Source organism: Lagopus leucura, unplaced genomic scaffold (assembly GCF_019238085.1).
Source record: "Lagopus leucura isolate 7727_CA_CO unplaced genomic scaffold, USGS_WTPT01 Super-Scaffold_100009, whole genome shotgun sequence".
Taxonomy (NCBI): domain Eukaryota; kingdom Metazoa; phylum Chordata; class Aves; order Galliformes; family Phasianidae; genus Lagopus; species Lagopus leucura.
In genome coordinates this window covers 2,212,542-2,233,789 of record NW_024962266.1, presented here as the reverse complement: position 1 = coordinate 2,233,789, position 21,248 = coordinate 2,212,542, and the positions used below count along the sequence as shown (strand labels likewise).

At 44.8% G+C, this 21,248-nt stretch overlaps 2 protein-coding genes across 2 annotated transcripts in view; one reads left to right on the top strand and one right to left on the bottom strand.

The window, feature by feature from the left end:
• Positions 1-3,241: 3,241 nt before the first annotated feature.
• On the top strand, positions 3,242-19,288 carry RNF2 (ring finger protein 2). The gene is made up of 7 exons (XM_042873774.1): positions 3,242-3,299; positions 12,692-12,780; positions 12,979-13,139; positions 13,984-14,199; positions 14,962-15,234; positions 16,029-16,200; positions 17,141-19,288. Exons 2-7 carry the CDS (start codon positions 12,694-12,696, stop codon positions 17,240-17,242), a joined length of 1,011 nt encoding a protein of 336 aa, XP_042729708.1. The 5' UTR covers positions 3,242-3,299; positions 12,692-12,693; the 3' UTR covers positions 17,243-19,288.
• A 1,515-nt stretch (positions 19,289-20,803) lies between these two features.
• LOC122181181 (zinc finger CCCH domain-containing protein 11A-like) overlaps positions 20,804-21,248 on the bottom strand; it is a 2,095-nt gene continuing 1,650 nt past the window's right edge. The window contains exons 3-4 of the mRNA XM_042873548.1: positions 21,242-21,248; positions 20,804-21,144 (exon numbers count right to left, since the gene is read on the bottom strand). The exon at positions 21,242-21,248 is cut by the window's right edge and continues 187 nt beyond it. Coding sequence (XP_042729482.1) covers positions 20,804-21,144; positions 21,242-21,248 — 348 coding nt within the window. The remainder of the gene's footprint in view (positions 21,145-21,241) is intronic.

Below are 21,248 nucleotides of genomic sequence, written 5' to 3'. Positions count from 1 at the left end.
CTTCAGAAGCATGCAGTTTAATGATGTTATGAGAATAGTGAAAATACCAAATACCAAACATTGCTGAATGACTACCAGTAGTACCACTACTGGTACAGACTACTGTTTTGTCAAGAGCTGCATGATTGTAGGGTTTTTGGTTTTTTTTTTTGTACACTGGGATGGTTTACATCAATTCAACTACAGTAGCTATTAGAATTGAAATATTTTTTCCAACATCCACTCTCACCTTTTATTACAGAAAGTGCTAGAGAACATGGCCTGATATTCACCATCAAGACTGGTGAAAGACTTTATGCTACTGGTGCTCAAAGTCTGTTTCCATTCTGCACACTGCTTATGAAGTACATTGTAGTCCTGAGTTGATATAAGATGTTAAGGTCAGATACATCAACATACTTAGGGGATACACTGAGAGGATCTTTGTAAACAGGATGTTTACTACGTTATTACCTGCTCCCAACTCTGCTATTCCTAGCTTATCCAGGGCTATCTTTGTTTCAAGTGCCCAAATGCTGGCTACATGCTGGTCTTGAGTGGCTTTTTTTGAAAGCAAGAGCTTTATAATAGTGAATTACTGAAGATCCCCTGATGATCTGTGAGTACTGATAAAGCAGATAGAATCCCTAATTTGTGAATTTTGAGTAACATAGTTTCTGCTACAACTCCCATTTGTACTCACTACTTTCCTGAGTAGTTAATATGCCTTGGTTTTCTCCTTCCCACTTATTTTTGTGTACAAGTTTCAAATAAAGCCACTGTCTTCAAGCATGACCTAGATTACAGAAGAGCTGACCTTTTTCTGACACACACTGTTTTCAATGCGTACACAAACAAGAGTCCAGAATGTGTGGCACATCTCTGGAACAGATAACAAGCCTACATCTCTGGATGTGTAATACAGCTGAGCATAACAGACTACACTCTGTTAACAAGAGTATGCAGAGTAATTCCCTACACTTATCTTCAAGATGTCCATCTGAATGTTGCATAAAGTGATATAACTTCACCCTTGCTAAGTTATCTATTACTTTGAGTATAATAAACTTACCTACAGCCAGAGAGCCCTGCTTCAAACATGATGTCTGTATGAGAATGAACTTAAGGAAAGGGCTTAATCCCTGCCTTCATCATACCTTTGTGATGCTCTCACGATCCAGTGAAGGGTACATGGCAGTTACAGGCACACTGCAGCAATATCACCACTCAGTATAGGGCAGACAAGTGTAACAGTGTACCTGGGGCACCGCCAATGACCTTACCTCCTCTTACCAATCCACTGCCAGCTTATTTTTCCCTTATTACCTAGCAATATGGACATTTTCTACTTTCCGTCACATTTTATGTTATTTACTGTTCTCTGGCTACAGACTGGGAAAATGGGAGCACTTTATTTTCCATTTTCTTCTCTATTTATACTAGTTTCTAAAAGGCAGTGAATGGGTGACCTTCAATCACTTCAGCGGGTAATAAATATTTTACCTGGAAGGAGGACGTGGAAACAGCATGTCTCAGTTGACCGGAGTAATTTTCTTTACAATTCTTTTGTTGCCACAAGGAGCAGAATAAAAGTTTCCATTACACAAGGAACACTGGAAGCCACAAGCTGATGAAAGCTATCTCAGCTATCATGCAGCAGTTTTCTTTTTCTACCTTCTGCAGAAAAAGCTTTCTGCAAAGAAAGGAAATGCTCACAAAGGCTTGAAATACAATATTATCCACATCCTAAGCTTTCTTATCTGCACTGTGAGTGCAGAATCACAGAATGATGGGATAACGTGGTCTGGAGGGGACCTCAGGAGCTCCCTGCCTTCCATGGCTCAGCTCTGGGGTCAGATCAGATTGCTGAGGGCTAGAGCCACCTGAGACTTGGAAATCTTCAAGTCTGAGGACTTGTCTTCCAAGGCTGAGGACAGGACATCCTCCCTGGACAACCTATGACTCCTTGAATGGATAATGTAATAAATATAAAACAAAATCAAATAAATATTCTCATGAATACTGTGACTTGGATACCACTGGCCTAACATCATCAATGGTGTTGAATTTCTTTTTGTGTACCTTTGTGTACCCGTTTGTTAGTCCATGTGCCTCTGTGTTTCTTCTTCTGCATTTCACTAGATGCTCCCAAAGCACTTCTTACCACTCCATCCTCATTAGATCTGCCTTCCTTATAACTCCATGCTTTTATTTTGCAAATCTTGTTTTTATATCCTTCGATATATAGGGCTGTTTTATCTCACAACAGCTTTACATGAACTGTTTCACTCACCCCAGAGCTGCAGGCCCGCAGCGAGGCTGCTTTCCCCGCAGGGTGCTTGCTGGCAGCTTGGCAGAAGCCTTCCCTTCTTCGTTGCTGATATGCAGCTGAAAGCAGGAAAATTTCAGTCATTAATTCTGCCTCGTTTCATTTTGTCTAGAACCAGAGATCTTTCTGAACCTTTCTATGCTATCGTTGGATGCCAACACTGAAAAAGCCCATCCGAGCCCACCTGGGAAGGAAGTGGGCTAGGAACATCTCAGCGGAGCGTTGAACCCAGCTCCTGTCTGAATCCTTCTGAGGTGCAGGGTGGAGATCTGCCCTGCAGAGAGCACAGCGATGGCACTGCTGGCTCCTGACTGCATTCCTGTGGGGATCTCCGACACGGCGCTGCACGGGTCGGTTGTATGAGCGATATCTGAGATGTAGAACCACGAGGAGGAAACCGGTATGTGCCAGAACTTCTGAAAAGTAACAGAAGCGTTGCAAGGAGCGACAAAAGCCAAACCAGAGCCACCCGCTAGCATCCCAGCCGTGCTAAAGTTAACGGTAACTCGCCCCGAGATGCCAGCAGCTGTCTTTTCAGCGTAGAGAGCACAAGGACAGCCGCTCATTTCGTCTCACCGCCTCTCAGCGGGACTGAAGCACCCGGTGCAGCTGAAGGAGCACTTTCAGGTTTTAAGACCACCGGGAGCGGCGGACGTTCCCTCAGCCGGACAGGGACCCCCCGCGCCCGTCCTCCTCGCAGGGCAGGCAGGGGGCAGCCCGAGGCCGAGCAGGCACGCAGAGGGCGGCGGTGGGCGCCGGCACGGCCCGACGCGGGGGGAAGCGGCGGGGCGAGAGGCGGGGAAAGCGACTCCCCGCCGGGCGAGGAGAGCGGCCCCGCGCCCGCGGCTCTGGCCGCGCTCCCCCTGCCCAGCCCCGGGCATGAATATGTAACTCCCCTCTATTTCCCGAGCTCCATTGCGGAGCTGCCGCTCGCCATATTGTGCTGCCGGCGCTGCGGCTTCTCTGCCGGTGGGAGCAAACGGCGGCAGCGGTGAGCGCGGGGCGGCGGGCGGGAAGGAGGAAGGGAGGGAAGAAGGCTGGGTGCTGGTGCTGGTGCTGGTGCTGGTGCTGGTGCTGGTGCTGGTGCTGGTGCTGGTGCTGGTGCTGGTGCTGGTGCTGGTGCTGGTGCTGGTGCTGGTGCTGGTGCTGGTGGCGGCCGGGACCTGCTCCGACCCTCACCCGCGGGGCTGGGCACCGCGCTGAGGCAGGGCTGCTACGGCGATCTGCGCTCGGAGCCGCCCGCGGTCAGGTTCGGTCCCTCCGCTTTGCCCTAGGTGACACGGGGCTGCGGCAGGGCGGAGATCGGCGCTGCTGCGAAGGATCCCTGGCGGCTCCGCGTCCCGGCACCCGCGCACGGAGCCGACGAGGGCTGCCCGGGCTGTGTCACGGCGTCACGCCGGCACGCGGAGCCACAGCCGGCAGCCCCGGCCCCTTATCGCGTTGTCGGCGCGAGGTGCGTGGCGCGAGGTGCGTGCCGTGCGGCTCTGCCTGTCGCCCTTTTGTCTCCGCGAAGCCTGCTCTTGCGGGACCTGCGGAGCCCTGGGCCCTCCGGTGCTGCCCCGCAGCGCGCTGCGTGTGAAAGGGGCGCTGAGCCGCGTGTGGGATGTTGGCCGTGAGCTGTTGGCTTATGGAGCGTGACTGGCTCAGCCGAGCGTCTGAAATGCAGTATTTCAGTTCGATAAATCAGAATGCAGCCCCGTGCGGAAGCGGCCGCAGCTCCATCTGTGTGGTAGCTGTGTGTTGCATGCGGGCTTTTAAGGATTAAAGGGAATCTCTTGCGTGTGGAAAACCGCCGGGTGTGTGGATGAAATCATTTTTGCCTGGGGAGAGCTCTTCAATCAAACGTGCCATTCGTTCAGTGATGAGGAATTGATTTGTCATAGGAGTGCCCTCAAAAGGTGCTGTCGTTTTTATTCACCTGTGTTTTCATTAAGAAACTTTTGTAATGAGAGGATTTGACGTTCTTTCATGTCAGAGCTGGCGTTCAGCTTGTCAGCTGTGACAGAGGACACGGCTGAGCAGAATCTGGTATCTTTGGAAATGTGCTGCGTGAGGGATCAGCGCTGTCAGTTCCTCCAGGTGGGAGGAATTATTACCACATGAATGCTGGCCGTATCTGCACTATCAGTACCAAGCTTTGTGTCTTCATCAGGCTTCAGTGCTGGGATTCAAGTAATCCCAGGGCTTTCTTAGAGGTCATTTTCACACACACGGTGGTGAGGCACTGGAACAGGTTGCCCAAGAAGGTTGTGGATGCCCCATCCCTGCAGGCATTCAAGGCCAGGCTGGATGTGGCTCTGGGCAGCCTGGTCTGCTGGTTGGTGACCCTGCACATAGCAGGGGGTTGGAACTGGATGAGCATTGTGGTCCTTTTCAACCCAGCCCATTCTATAATTCTATGATTGGCTCTGGGAGTGATGGTTAAGAAATGCCTCATTTTCTGCATTCACCTTCATAACAGCAGGATGCAGTGGTGCAGTTACTTCATCGGTACTCCTGTATGTTCTAGGGGGATGTCTGGCAATGTGTGGAGCAGAGGGACTTACTTGGGCATTTTTGGTGACCAGTGCAGAGTTCTGGTGATTTTGAGTCTTTTTTATCATGAAAGAGCAGTGTGGTGGGTATCTGTTGTACAGCTGTCTGTTTTAAACATGAAGTAGCTGTTGGGATGCACAAATTTCTTCAGCTTCTCTTGAACATTTCTCTTTCTTTCCCCCATGCTTTTTCATTGTTACTTAAATGCCCTTTACCAATTTTTGCTGACTAGGACAGCAGTTTAGCAACGGTACAAAGAAAGAGGTTGGAGAATGGACATTGCTGAGCCTAGATTTCATTCTGTTTGTTGGTGAAGATAAGTGGCCTTAAATTCCTCATTTCCTGAGGAATGAGCAGAGTTCAGTATTGTGGAGCTGTTCAGACTTGTTGGGATGGGGAGGTATTTTAGGAATTACTGTCTGCCTTCCCTCTCTTGTGAGAGGGAGAGCTCTCCCAAGCTGCAGGAAGCTGACAGCAGCGTTCTGCCAACTAACTGAAAATCTCGTCTGTTCCTTACTCTGCACCACTCAGGTATAAAAGTAAACTATTTTGGATGATTACCGGTTTTAAGTTGTGTAAGTATTGCTCTTGTATTACTGTTTATAAAGTACAGAGCTTTATTTGAGAGAGAAATAACTTGTTAGCTGTCACCCAGCTTCCGAGGGAAGCTGCATGCCAGTGTTACAATGTGGTTTCTGTGCATCTATTGTAGGTCAATCATGTGTGGGATTGCTGCACTCTTTTTTTTTTTTTTGTCTCACAAAGCTTGTGGGGGGTTTATTTTGTGTTTGTTAACAACCAAGTAGAGGAAGCCATCTTTTGTTGTTACCCAGGAAATTAGGTCGCTATTAGTTGTGATTAGCTTCCCTGACTGCTAAGTGGGCGAGCAATTCCTTGTGGCTCACAAACATATCCCTGGAAGAAATGAAAAACAAGTGTATTCCTTGACCTGATATTCTCAAAATTTCTCCCACAACATGAACTCATCAGAAATCCGTGACTTCCTGCCATTTTATTAATGTAATGTGATGGATAGTAAGTATGTTATATGCTGAAGAGAAGGATCACGGAATCATAGAATGGGCAGGGTTGGAAGGGACCTCAAGGATCACGAATCTCCAGCCCCCTGCCACAGGCAGGACCACCAACCTCCACATTCAATACCATCCCAGGCTGCCCCGTTCAAGCTGGCCTTGAACACCTCCAGGGATGGACGAGGCATCCACAGCCTCTCTGGGCAGCTGTTCCAGCACCTCACCACTCATAGTTAAGAACTTCCCCCTGACATCCAACCTAAATCTTCTCTCCCTCAACTTAAAACCATTTCCCCTTGTCCTGCAGTTATCAACCCTTTCAAAGAGTTGATTCCCCTCCTGTTTATAGGCTCCCTTTAGGTACTGAAAGAATGACCAGGTGGCTGACTCTGGGTGGTCCCAGAGGCTCAGGGAAAGCAGCATGCCTCATTTATGGCATGTTTGTTTTGAGCCTGTGCAGATTTTCTTGCAGCAGCATGGACCTGTGCCCTGAAACAGAACAGCCTGCTAAAGGAGTGGCTGAGTGGGTGTCTGTGTTAACTGTTGTTGAAATCACAAATTGGGAAGAAATCAAATTGCACTGGTTTCCTAGTGGAAGTGGGAGAGGACCTCGCTTCTAAATCACTGCAGTCAGAGTCTGGTGTGGTCATTTCTAAGTGTGAGCACCTTGCTGGTGCGTGAGCCTTCTGCCTTGGCTCCTGCAATGGCCAGGGCAGCCGCTGTGGTGGATAGGAGCAATTCTCTAACAAATGAGATGTGGAAGTAATATACCACGCTCCTGTTTCTTGTTGTCCTTTGAAGGCTTTGCTCGTGTTCACAGTAATGCAGAGTCCAGGTCTGGATGCTGAGGGCACCGAACAGCGCTCTGATGGTGAGGAAGGAGTCTGGAAGTTCAGGCCATGCTTCCTTCAGGCAGGAGGTGTGGTCTGGGGGCCTGCTCTGCAAGGTGAAATTCATCACCAAAATTTGGTTCACTTGCTCAGCAGAAAACAGCTGAGGGGTTTTCTGGAGACCTTGCTTGTGGAGATGGGAAAGTTTGTTTGAACTGTAATGTTAGCATGTTCATGGGACTTCTGTTAAAACGTACAGCAAAGTAAGGGACAAACAACAGGGCTATTGAAGTCACTGAGCTTAACCCTCAGCATATAGGGTGGCCAGTTCTCCCTTTCTGCAGCTGTTATTTCGGGGAGTGAGCAAGAAATTGGTCAAGCTCATGAAATGTGCCAGCAGTGCCGCGAGGGTTAGAAAGCACCATAGAAATGAAAGCCCTGAAACAGAGTTCTGTGGCCAGGGGTACATCCACTGTAGCAGGATGTGTGCTGTTTTGATAGAATTGCATGCATGTAAAGGCTGTCTTCTGCTGCAGACTCTGAGGGTCACTGCACCATGGTTGTGTTAGCAGCATCAAAAATACATGTTCTTGTCAGTGTGGAAATAATGAGGTGCTAAATTACACCTTGGTAATGACTGTTGTTCTTATCTCAATTGTTGGTAAAGGTTTTTGGCACACTTAGTGTCTTTGAGGTCAAGTGCCTGTCTGATTTATTGACTCACATCAGCAGGGAAAGGAACACAGCTCCATTTTTCAGTCCTTGCAGAAGGCGCTGGTGTTAGATGGTATTTTGGTACTCATATTAGACAAGATATAAATGGTGTGTAAAGAGTGAGTATCAGTTTGTTTTAGCTGTAATGGTCTGAATAATATGTTACATTAAGACAGTGGGCTGTGTAGACTTTTATTTTGTACCACAAAATGAAACTCTTTTTACTTAATCCCTCCAATATAGAGAAGACTCAAGCTTTTTAGTTAATGAATAGCTTGGATTTGCAGTGTGATGAATTTGTGTAGCATTTGTAGGCATGGCAGCCAGAGAGAGATAGGTGTTCCAGTGAATTCTGCACTACCTGGGGGCAAGAGGTGCAGAGAGCTCTCTGGAAATGGTCATCTTGTGTAGTGCAATGTTTATCCCTCAGCAGATGTTCAGGAGGGCGTAGAACAGATGTAAATAACATTCACACTAAGGATTGAGGCTATGGACAATAACGAGGTGATCCCTGAGGCAGCATGAAATGGCAACTGATGTCTCTAGCAAGGAGTACAGAGTACGTCAGAATAGACTGGAACTGGAGTGTCAGCTGTGTAAGAGCAGTGTGCACAGACATGCGGTGCTTATGCTTTGTTTTACTCTCTTGCTATAAATACACTGAGAAACACTGACTTTAAATCATATACTTCTGTCACATCCAGCATGTGACTGTTCTTCAGACTGTGACAAAACAGCCGTGACCATGGCCAAAATTCTTCATTTGTTGCTTTTTATTTATTTATTTGTTGCTCTGGCATCTAGCATGGGAGGATTGTCTCTTTTTTGGTCACTTCTACTAGCGCGAGCTTCACTGGATTGTTCCTTAGGTGTAAAAGTAGATAGCAGCTGGTTTATAGGGGGTCATAGCACAAATGTTACCTTAGGCTAGAATGAGCAGCTTGACAGCCAGATTGGAGATGCTGCTGTGATCTGTGGATCAGTTCATTTCAGTGCCAGTAAATGGTGAATAACTACAAGATACTGTGTCTTAAGGCACCAGGCAATTCACTTTCCTCTTCAGGAGAATAAATACGAGGAAGAAGCTATGAAATGGCCTCTGCTAGCAAGCTCTGTATTTCAGAAATGCTGATGTCATCTGACTGGGAGCCTGCTGTGGCTTTCTTAATGACACTGTGTCAGTTGTTGCTAGTAGGATTTTCTTATGTTGATGAGAAATGCCTGTTGAGTGTATAGGATAGGTGATGGGAAAATGGGATTTGGAACTTGTTACTGAGAAAACTGAAAACTGAGTGGTGTTATTGCAGGGAACAGTCACACTGGGAAACCTTCTGTAGTGCTGTGCCTTGGGTTTCTCTGCCTTTCTTGGCTTTGTGGCTGCTCTGGGATGTCTTTGAGTCCGTTGTCTTGAATTAATTATGACTTATTTCTTTCTCTTGAATAGCAGTTCTGTAGGGCAGAAATGAGGTGGTGTGCCTGCTAGCTGCTCCCTGCAGGCTGAAAGCTTTGGATTTTTCTGTTGGACTGCCTAAAAAGGTAGGGCTTTGTAATTCTTGCTTTGGGAACAACCGTAGCTTCCCTAATCTTTATGTACTTCCAGTGCTGAGTGTGTTCAAACAGCACCTCATGTGATCTAATCTGTTCCTGATTCAAACTTTGTTATTGAAAGTAATAGAACAGAAGGAACACATCTGAACCTTCCTAGGGTGATCTTTCCCGTGGCTTCTACATTTTGAGCAACTGAGGAGCAATTTTAAGTGGCAAATGAGAGAACCCCATGAAATGTCTTAAAGACCCTGTGATTTCAAGCAAACTGTAGAAATGCATGCTTCTGACTTCTAAGAATGTGTATTCACTGTACTACAAGTAAAATCTGTAATATTTTCATACAGAACAGGCTGGTGTTGTAAATGTACTTGAAAGCACTTGAGTGCTCATCTCTTTATTTACTTCTGTGAATAAAGTAAGAAAGCTGGATGGCAGGGAACCAGGTGGAAGCATTGTTAAGATGGGATTATGATGATTGTCGCAGTGTCTGCACCATTATTCAGTTGTCTGGGAAGAGCATAATGGCAGCAGTGGAACCCACGGTGGAGGTAGGCAAGGTTTCCTTCTGGGCTGACACCATCTTTGCTCCTACAGGAAGGTTTGAGGAGAGGTGGAAGCGTGGAGGTGCTTGATGGGGTTGTGGTGGTGCAGGTGGCTGTGGAGATGCATTTCCAAAGTCCAACGTGGGATGGTGCTGTGACAAAAATGTGATGGATTTCTTATTTCCCAGCAGTGCTGTTGCCCTGGGAGTTACTTGTGTGCTGCTTTTGTCTCTTTCATGGAGTATGTAACAACAAGGTGTAGCCTTTATTGTTCTAATTCCTAGGTTCTGCCCCACAAGCAAAATGCAATGCTAGCTTGTTTGCAGGCTGGCGTATAAGGGTGGAAAGCATAGTGCAAATACTTGTTGATTCTTATCAGATATGACTTTGGAAGCATATAATTGCTTCATAGTTTGTATTAAATTGGCATCTTTAATAGCCTTTTAGTTGACTCTGATTTATGCGTTGCAGGTGATAGAATTGTAGTCAGTGTACAAAAGTATTTTGAACTCCAGCTTTGCCTAAGCGCTGCAGAACTCTCATTTTTTGCATGTTGCAGGCATCTACAAAGGAGCTCACTTATGTTACTGTGGCATATAAATTGATCAGTGTCTGGTGACAGCCCTGGAATTAGCCTATGAGTGTATCTTTCCAGTGTTCTGTGAGAGCAGCTGAATCAATTCACCTGATAACATTCCTTTTGCATTCTGTAGGTGCCTTTATATCTTCTCAAATTTTCATCCTCATGAGTTCGCAGTTTGACTGCCAATCCATCAGCATCTACAGCTCTGTTCTAAGAGTTGCAAGTCAGTCTGAGCTCTGAAGGAGAGGGCTGCTCTGCTCAAAACCCAAGGTGCTCTTGGATGCTATTGCGCCCTTGAAATGTGCGTGAAGAGAAGAGACAGTGTATTCTTGGAAGATGTTTATATGGTGTTCTGGGTCTCATTTTTCACTTAGACAAAAATATGACTGTTATGCTGTCTTGGGGGTCAGCTGACAGAGAGGAATTTCTGCCCTTGTTCTAAATTGAGTGGAAGAGCTCACAGAATGGCTTGAGTTGGAAGGGACCTTAAAGATTGTTGAGATCCAACCCCCTTCCTTGGGCAGAGTGCCCAGGGCCCCATCCTGCCTGGCCTTGAATGCCTCCAGGCATGGGGCATCCACAGTCTCTCTGGGCATCCTGTGCCAGCACCTCGCCTCTGAGTAAAGAATTTTTTTCCTAATATCTAACCTGAATCTCCCCTCTTTTAGTTTAAAGCCATTCCCTCTTATCAGACACAGTAGTGCGGCTGGGGCCTCACAACGGCAGAGCAGAAAAGAACAGTCTCCTCCCTGCCCACAGCCGCCCCTCAGTTGATGCGGCCCAGGATGCAATTGCCCACCCTGGCTGCAAATGAACACCGCTGGCTCATGTCCAGCTTTACGTCCACCAGGAACCTGAGGTCCTTCTGTGCAGGACTGCTCTAAAAGAATTCTTCTGCCAGTCTGTACACGTATCCAGGATTGCCCTGACCCAAGTGCAGCACCTTGCCCTTAGCCGTGTTGAACCTCATTTGGTTCATGTGGGCCCACTTTTTAAGCCTGTCCAGGTCCCATTGCATGGCATCCCTCCCTTCTGTGGTCAGTGCTCAGAGATCAGCTGGTCTTGAGCAGGTCTAAAGGAGAGCTTGGTGGTTGTGGTTCTGAGCCTGCCAGGTTGTGCTTGCATGGTCAAGGCAATTTTAGGTCAGAATATGGAGTTGATGAAGTTTGATCCTTTACATAGGTGCCAGCTATTGGTGCCGCTGCAGTGAGACTGTGGCTGTGAGAAGCAATGTGGTCCAAACTGATGTTCAACAGTGTCATCAGGGAAAGAAGTTAAACCTCATTCAGGTGCATTTGTCAGGGCCAGCATGGATTTGAAAACAGATTGTAAGAACTATGGGAGCAGGAATAATACTACTGAGTCTTCTCTTATTCATGAGATGTGATGAGGTTACTTCTTATTTCTTTTGCTTTTCAGCATCTGTGAGTTAACCCTGTTACTGTGTTCTGATCTTGACTCTATGTTCCAGAGGCACAGGAGTTGTTCACTAGTGTCCAACAGGGCCATGTGGATCTCTCTGCTTTCAGGTAGCTTTAAGGCCAGTATTTTTCCTCTTGCAATCCCAAAGTGCTGTCACTGCATGCTTTAGGATGAGAATTAAGCACACTGCATATGAGATGAGAAGCTTTTAGAATAAAGCCTAGTGATTATACATCTTGACACTTGTACTGTGTATCCTGCAGTGTGGTCTCCTGTTGTTGCAGTAATGTTAATGTACTTGTTCTGCAGGCTGGTATTTTGGCTGGAGGCCTGGTGCTGGAACAGCCATCATGCTAACAAGCGTGAGCACTTGGGTTTGGGCAGGATGTGCTTGTGCATGTGGTGATCTCTGCTGTGGGCCATTGCAAGGAGTTCTTTGCTGCTGTGGAGCTGTGTGATGTGTGAAGCAAGCTTTTCTGGAGTACCCCAGCCACATCTCTTTACAAAGTAGTGATCATGCCTACATTGTGTCAGGCTTTATTTCTGGTTTGGGTCTTTTTTTTCTGTAAGGGGAGAAAACTAATTGGTGAGCTTGGAGAAGAACAGATGCAATAATCTTTGCGGAGCTGCTTTCCTTGCTCTTAATTAAAGCTTAGAAAGTAAGAGAGGTTGACTTTTCCTGCAGAATTTGATGAACTTGAAACTAGATTATAACATGCCTGGTAGATGTACATCAAATCAGCAGCCAAAGGTGGATTCTAAGAGTTTGGAAATACAAGCCTAGCTTTAAATAAAAATGCAATAAGAGAAACTTATTTGACTGGGGTGCGTGTATATGAGAATGTATCCTGTGCTGGCTGCCACTGCCACCCCTGTGCAAACCCATGCTCTTGGCCTTTCAGTTTTATCTCACTTCTGCTTAACAGCCTGAATGGAGTTTTGCAGAACACTCATGGCTGGGGAGTTCCCTCAGTGTCTCTGGAATGGGGCAGTGACAGGGACTTGCAGCGCTTCAGTGGTTTCTTGCTGTGTTTCTGTACTGTGAGCATTAAAGCTGCAGGGGCTGGAGCCCTGGGGAACAGATCACTTGGATGAAGGCCTGCTTGGGAGAGAGGGGAGCTGGTTCTGGAGCCAGGCGCACCTGACCATATCATTTTATTCTCTTCTGCTTCCAGCCATGTCTCAAGCTGTGCAGACCAATGGGACGCAGCCTTTAAGCAAGACCTGGGAGCTCAGCTTGTATGAGTTGCAAAGAACACCTCAGGTAACGTGTGCTGAAGAGCTGGCCTTCGGGCAGTTTGGTCTTTATTTGATACCTTTAGGAACTTGAGGTCTGGTTTTCCTTTCCTGATGTGGCTGAGTATGTTCCTTGTTGTATTCTTATGTCTTTGTCTGAAGGCAATAACATATGCAATCTCTGTGTGAAATTTCCTTAAAGAACTTTTACTTTGTTTTACACCAGGAAGCGATCACTGATGGCTTGGAAATCGTTGTGTCACCCAGGAGCCTGCACAGCGAACTCATGTGTCCCATTTGTTTGGATATGTTAAAAAATACCATGACAACAAAAGAGTGTTTGCATCGTTTCTGTGCTGACTGCATCATTACAGCCCTCAGGAGCGGGTATGGAAATAGCAGGACGGGAAAAGGGATTTCCCTTCAGATGAAAATGTGATCCTTTGAGCCCTGAGCACTGCTGTTTCTGAGGATGGCCATCACTGCAGTGTAAACAATGAATTCACTGTGCCTGTGGAAATTCTGATGAGTGATTAGCAGAAACACTCTTCTCATGAAAGAGAAACAAGAAATGCTGTCCTCAATAAAGAAATCACTGATATTTCTGTTACTGAGGCCTCTTGCTTTTACAAAAAAAAGCAAAAAACATGTGAACCTGATAAATTAATTAAATTAGAACAGAATGTTGGGAAGGACAAGACTGAGTTTTAGTTTTCACAGAAATTCATGCTTGAACTCCAAAATGGGTTCCTTTATCTTTATTTCGTTCTGCAGGTCCTATGAAGGACTGTACCTTTCAATATAATTTCCACTTGAAATGGAAACATTTCTAAGTAAAAATAAAGCCAGAAGATTAAGGGGAGAAAATTGTAGCATAGAACTCCTTGATTCTTCAGTCAAAATACATTTTGTTTAAACATACCTTAAATAAACACACTTTAAAAATTATAGCAAGGAGATGTTTGGTTTTTTTTCCTTTTTTTTTTTTTTCCTGTTTTGTTTAAGTATCTTGAGCTATCAGATTTGTCAAAAGATAGAAGCCCCATTCCATTCCAGATGTATTGTAAAGTTGAGTCATGATGGGTGCTTTCTCTAACAATTGCAGCATTAAGACTGACTTCTGTCATTGCCAGAGACTTAATGTTGTTCCCTCTCCTTATTCTATATCCTTATAGATATATAAAAAATTGTATATTTTTTATAATATATATATATATATTCTTATATCTAGCAACAAAGAATGTCCCACATGTCGTAAAAAGCTGGTGTCAAAAAGATCGCTGCGACCTGATCCCAATTTTGATGCTCTCATCAGTAAAATTTATCCAAGCCGTGATGAATATGAAGCGCATCAGGAGAGAGTGCTAGCAAGAATCAGTAAACACAATAACCAGCAAGCTTTAAGTCACAGCATTGAAGAGGGACTAAAGATTCAGGCTATGAACAGGTATGTAGTCACATAATTTGTTCCCATTGTCTCCCTTAATGCTAGAAATATGCCACCTCCTCACTCTCTGTAGCAAGGGATTCTTCTCTTCCTCTCTGAAGGCTGCCAAAGTAGCTTTCAACTTTTGTTAAAAAAATGTTATTAGTTTTATTGTTTTATTAGTAAATAGAAACTTCGTATCACTGCCTGCAGCTTTACTGGCAGACACGTGTTGTGTTACCAATTTACAGGCATCATTCATTAGACCCCATCTAGAGTACTGCCAGGGGCCCCCAGCACAAGAAAGATGTAGAGCTGTTGGAGGGCCACAAAGATGCTCAGTGGGCTGGAGCACCTCTCCTGTGTAGAAGGGCTTGTTGAGACTGGGGGGGAGAAGGCTGCAGGGAGGAGTTGGGAAAGAGACCCCAAACTTTCTTCCATTAAATTGTTCTAAATCACAAATGAATTCATGTTTTGATTAAAATACTTTTCTGTTTTGTGTAAGGGGTAAAATTAATTGAATGAAGTTTAAAATGATCTCATGACATGCCTAAAATGCATTTGAGGAATAAGGAAAAATATGCAGCTTTGTATATGGGTATCTTTTTGTAAGATAGGATGTGTGTTATTTTTTAAGTCTAAATATCTCTGGAATGTTTCATGCTTGTGAATGCATAGTTCATATTATTTCAAGCTTCTGGCTTGACTGAGAAGAGAGATGTTGTATAGGTTGGATGAGTTCTGAGTGAGGATTAGTGTTTATTTCTACCTTTTTGTCACCAGGTTACAGAGGGGCAAGAAACAGCAAATTGAGAATGGCAGTGGAGCAGAAGATAATGGTGACAGTTCACACTGTAGCAATGCCTCAACACACAGCAATCAGGAAGCAGGGCCTAGCAACAAGAGGACCAAAACATCAGATGATTCTGGGCTAGAACTGGACAATAACAACACAGCTGTGGCCATAGACCCTGTGCTGGATGGTGCCAGTGAAATAGAATTAGTCTTCAGGCCTCATCCTACCCTCATGGAGAATGACGACAGTGCACAGACAAGGTACATGGCATTATTCTTCTTTGTATATTCTGGTTTAATTCCTGCTGTTTCTATTTTCTATTTAGAACTTGTTGGGGCTTTTAAAAATCAGTTTGCTTTGGTTGAACCACCTCGGTTTAACATACGCACCCTTCTCATTGCAGGTCAGATAGATGCTACTGCTCAACTTGTTTCTGTGCAGTGTTACAGAAGCAAACTGTTTTAGGCCGTTGGTCAGGGATGAAGGTGGTTTTAAGGGTTTCTTGCAGTTCACAGGAGATACCAGAATGATGGTATGACGTCTACTTACAATAAGATTCTCTGGGAATAAACAAGTCTCGTGCGAGTGTCAGCGATTTTTTTTTGGAGCAGTCTTGTGTCAGTGTGATTTGTAGGCTGGAAGCTTTGCCTGGCATTTTTCCATCATCCCTTGTGAGCACAGACTGCAAATTTAGGATTGCAGCAATGAGCAATCTTGTGAAGTTTCCTCAGATCTCTTCCTGTCTTTCTCTTCCGATGAGACATTTCTCTACAGTGTCAGTAAATATATTACTAAATATAAGCTTCATCCAACTCTTCTTTTTGGTTTGGAATTCCAAGGGAGTTCTGGGGGTTATTCTGAAAGACAGAGAGAAAGCAAAGCTTCTGGGGCAGGCTCCTGCAGCATTTGTGTCAGATTGGGATTCTTGCATAAAGAGGAGCAGGTAATGAGGCAGTAAAGAAGGGAACCTTCAGCAAGGAGCAGAGGGTTCCAGGTGTCTTTGTCCTGTGTCTCTAATATGAACATGCGATTATTTTTGTGGTTGCTGTTGCAGATACATCAAGACCTCAGGCAATGCCACTGTTGATCACTTGTCCAAGTACCTGGCTGTGAGACTGGCTCTGGAAGAGCTTCGGAGCAAAGGAGAATCAAACCAGATGAATCTTGACACGGCCAGTGAGAAGCAGTATACTATTTACATAGCTACTGCCAATGGGCAGTTCACTGTAAGTGGAAGCTTTAAGAGGAAAACTGAGCATCAGTATGCCTCTGATACAGATATGATTAGAATCCATGGAGTTGGACTTCTCCTGAGTTGACATGGGGATAAAATTCATGGCACCAAGTTGCTCATTCAGAAGCAGATAGTTTGTTTTGCAGGAAAATGCACGTAGTGGAACCTTGGTTAATAGAAAAAGAAAGCATACAAATTATTTGGGGGAAAAAAAAAGCCACATTGATGCCAGCAACTATTAGCTGACTTCCTTCGGGTGAGGACCTGACCTTTCATTTTACAGTTAAAACTGGAGACGAAGAACACTGTTTCACCTGAGAACTCTCTTTGAAGAGCACTGCCTAGAAGCAGGAAATGTCTATTGAGTGGACTCTACTGCAGTATAATCTTCTTTTACTCCAGTGTAAAAAGGCTACTGCGAGCCTTAGATAGGGAAGAATTCCTCTTCTCAGTTGCTGACTAAACTAAAAAGTAGTATTGCACTTGGATTGACCTCTGAGCTTAGCCTTATACTTGAGCATTTTTTCTGAATAAAATAAAACTTCTGGTTAAGAGAGACACCAATGTTACCTGACAGTCTATTTTGCACAGTGTTCAAACATGGTGATAGAGTAGCCTTTAGAAAAGAAGCAAAGATGGTTCTAGTGTCCATACACCTGCTACTCTCTCTGTTTACATACAGAAGAAACATAAAGTTCACTTCATTTACAACTGTGTGCACTTTGTATGCAATTAGCAAAGCTGTTTTTTGTGCTGTTTTAGTGAGATTGACAGGAGTCTGTAATAGCTCATTTTACTGCTTTTTGACCACGAGTGTTTAGTCAGTAACTTGTTCCACATTATCAGTGACTTCTTTAAGTCAGTAGTTGTGGATAGATTGCTGCCTGCGCACTATCAGGTCTTCTCACATCTTTTCTGGTGTTTTCTTCTAGGTATTAAATGGGTCGTTCTCCTTGGAGCTGGTCAGTGAGAAGTACTGGAAAGTGAACAAACCCATGGAACTGTACTATGCACCAACGAAGGAACATAAATAAGCTGTACTGGAAAACTGAGATGGGACTAACTCTCTTTTTATAGCTATGACTTCTTTAATATTAAAAGAAAGCACCGTCATTATCTTTATGGACAATACATTTGTGATGCCTTCAGGCTCTCTCAGTGTACTTATTAATATGATTAGACAGTATTCTTGATTGTATTTAATTTAGACTTTTTTTGGCTGTTTTTCTCTAGTGCTTGACATGCTTTTGTTCCCAGTGTGTGATAACTGAACGAGTGTTCCAGTTTGGAATGTCTTAATTTTATCCAGGTAAATCTGGATTTCTAACACATTTGACACAGTTATAGTAGCCTCTGTGAAGTACTGAGCATTGGATGGCTAAGTCAGTCTATTCAATAGTAATGTATGCCAAGGAATGTGTTAAATGTTGTAATTTGCTAATGGTTATCCATATAAAAGATGGTAGAAAATTGATTTCTGATAGTCTTGCAACTAAAGGAGATCTCATTCCCTAGGAAAGATGAATTATTCAGTTTTTTTTTGTTTTTTTTTTTTTAACAAATACAGCTATAGTGAGAAAAAGGACACTTTAAGAACCTTGCTACTTACTGAGCGTCAGTGCAAGGTGATTCCTGAGGTTGGTTTGCTTTTTAACAAAACAAAACCAAACAAACCCCAAACCCCTTTCCTGTGTAGAAATTCCAAGCTTGTTTCACACTGCAGTTTCCCATTTGACTCCTGTTGCAGTGGTAATCCTGTCCTCACAAACTTAGTCAAAATCTTATGGAAGTTTTACAGCCCTACTCTGTTCAATATAATAACAGGTTTTCATTGAGAATGCATCAGAACTTGCTGTAAAGAATCTTCTTAAATGTCTTTTGAAAGCAAATCCCTTCAATTCCAGCACACTGACATAATGCAAAGTGAAATATTTTGCTTTACAGAATTCTTGCCACCCAGCTGTGAGCTTATCTCAGCTTCCGTTTGAGTAGGGAGGACTTCAACCATGAGCTGCTCTAAGATTACTTTTGTTTTTTTTTGGCATAGCTTTAACAAATGTGGCATAGCACTTTGGAAGAAAATTTTAGTACTTGACAAAGTTTACCATTTAGTGTCTTAAATTTAGGTTCAAGTTTTAAAACTTGGCAGTAGGTTGTTGTGTGAAGGCCAGTAGCTGCTGTTCATGTGCATGTTAAACTTCTCTTCCCTGGCACTGGACATTGTGGTCATGTCAGTGAGGGTTGCTTTGCCTTTAGCATTCTGTCTGACTGGAAATGTGTTATGGGAGATTGACTGTACTGTAAGACTTCCTGAGGAAGCCTCCACACATTTGCACCTGAAGCTTGAAGCAAAAAAGTTGATCTAATACATGAGAACCAACATCCTCAACCATGTCTGGCATGGTTGCTGTGCTCTTGGCTGCAGTCAGAATGAAGATGTGGAGTGTGGTACCTTAGCATTCAGCTGCTTGGGGACTCTCCTGGGAGGGAAGGCCCCTTTTATTGCTTCAGTCTTTCAAGACTCACACTTGAAAATATGTGTCTGTTCTGACTGCTGCTTCAGATCAGCTTTATCCCTACGTGGAAACTACACAAGTCTTCTCTGAGTAATTACTGCCTCTTGTAAGGGCATGTTTCTTCATGACTGTAGAATGGAAGTATTCAGGCCCCAGAAGGCTGGGGGATAAACTTAATTAAGTAACTAAATCATTATCTTCTGTTGAAGTGTTGGATCGTACAGAGAATTAGTGCATGTCTGCTGAATAGAAACCAGAGGGGATGGGTGTGTTGTCATTCAAGCTGCTTTCAAATTTTCAGAGAAAGTTCTAGATCAGTTGCAGCACACCTTCCCAGGGCAACAGCAAAGGCAACATTCAGTCCCTTGAGCAGGAGAGCTGTCAGTGAAGCTCAGCAGCCTGTTTAGGAACAATCTGTTGCTTCTGCCCAGTTCTTTAGATTGTGTGGGAGAACGTGAAGCTTTTATGTTCCTGTTCATGTTGTAGTGACTGTACGGAGTATTTATGTTGTCTAAATATTCTGTATGATGTCGTTGTTTGATTAAACCCTTGATTGCACTGTGACTCACTAGTGGTACCAACTATTTTATTTTCAAAATGACTTTGCTGCTCTGCCTTGTTAAGCCATGTTGTTTTTTCGTGTTGCTTTTTTTCTTTCTTTCTTCCAAGTACATGACATGTGGTAGGTAAACTTTAGTATCCAAGCACGGTCGTGATGAAATTCCTCTTACAAATTAACAGCAAAAGCAAAAATGTTGCAAATGAGCTACTGGAAATTCCAGTACTGGTTCCACATCTGAAAAATGCTGCATGTCAGCCAGGCCGGAGAAACAGCATGGAAAGAGGGATGCGATATCTCCAGCAGTGCTGGACGCAGTGCATAACGTTAGCCTGAACAGCAACCACAAAATCCAGGTAGCATCAACTGCACACAATCCACGTGGCAAAAAGTGGCAAGCAATGCACCATCACCAAATGCCAGCTCACCGGTAGCAACGACCTGGAAAGAAGGAGAAGAACAAATAGCAGATGGACTGGCTGGCCAACTTCAGCAATACAAAGAAAGTCTCTCTTCCTCCCTATCAACTGGCATTTCAGCTGAGGAGGAGCTTTCCCAAGAGGTCCAGCAATTCCGTGGGAATATACCTTCCTCTCCACCTGCATGGACACGACACTCTCCCACGCAGTCTACAGTAGGTACACACACACCACATGCCACCCTGAGGTTCTGCTTGCGTGGCAGTGGGGACGCAATGAAGCAGTGGGACAGAAAAGCCACCTTGACCCTAGTGGCACAGTAAGAAATTACAAGGGAAAACAACCACAAAAGGGAATTCTTCCAGGAAAACGCTGGATCCAGTTTCCCACGGGCAGCTCCCCAGAACAAAACCATGGCCTGACCTTACTTCTGAGGATGATAACGAGCGTTTTGGTTTGCATTCATGCCAAGTGACTGGCGAGTAAAAGAAGCAGAACTAGAGGGGCCCTGCCTCCACTCAGGTGGAGGAAACAAAAATCAGATTAATTGGATTACGTTGATCAGAGCGTCTGGCATGGCAGAAACACAGGAGCGTAATGCAACAGAGGACACTGGTGCACAGGAAACTGCGATGCCGTCGAGTTAGAAAGGGGCAGAACCCATCGGAATTACGACAAAGGGATCCCAGGAGCTAACTAAAAAAGTCATAAAAACCTCCAGAAGTTGAGAACATAATTAAAAAATAATTGCAAAGCATCAGCAAGAAGAAGTACAGCCTCAGTATAGGGAAAAAAAAAAAAAGATTTTATTAAGAAAGAAATTAACATAAAAGAATAATGGATAGTATAATACAGCTTATGGGTGGATAGTGATAGGGCAAGGGGGAATGGTTTTAAACTAAGACAGGGGAGGTTGCACTGCAACAGGTTGAGGTTGTGCATGCCCCATCCCAGGAAGCATTCAAGGCCGGGCTGGATGTGGCACTGGGCAGCCTGCTCCAGTACTTGGCGACCCTGCACGTAGCAGGGGTTGAAACTGGATGATCTTTGAGGTCCTTCTCAACCCAGGCCATTCTGTGAGTCTATGATTCTGTGAAAACACTAATGGGTTATGCTCTCAGTCATGTCAGAGAGCTCCTGAAGGAGCTCATCCGCATCCTTCCCTGGCTCCAAATCCACTCCACCTTGCAGATCTCCACCTGAGAGCTCCAGCATGAGCTTCTCCCAGTCATCTTCTGCAGAGAAGCAAACTTTCCCTGCCCCGGTGGAGCACAGCTGCTGGCTCTTTGCTGTTACTTCAGGAGAGGCTGAAGCGGAACTGGAGTCCTCTGCCTGGGCCACAGACTCTGCCCAGCATCCCTGAGCCATGTCAGAGGGTTCCTGAAGGAGCTCATCCACATCCGTCTCCAGCTCCAAATCCTCTTCTCCATCCAAATCTCCATCTGACAGCTCCAGCATTAGATCATCATAGCCATCTTCTGCAGCAGAGGGCGCTTTCCCTGCCCCGCTGGAGCACTGCTGCTGGGTCTTTGCTCTTACTTCTGGA

Coding starts and splice junctions, on each gene's coding strand:
- RNF2 (XM_042873774.1), top strand. CDS start 12,694: ATGTCTCAAGCTGTGCAGACCAATGGGACGCAGCCTTTAAGCAAGACC. Junction 13,140..13,983: donor ATTACAGCCCTCAGGAGCGG/GTATGGAAATAG, acceptor TCTTATATCTAG/CAACAAAGAATGTCCCACAT. Junction 15,235..16,028: donor GACGACAGTGCACAGACAAG/GTACATGGCATT, acceptor TTGCTGTTGCAG/ATACATCAAGACCTCAGGCA.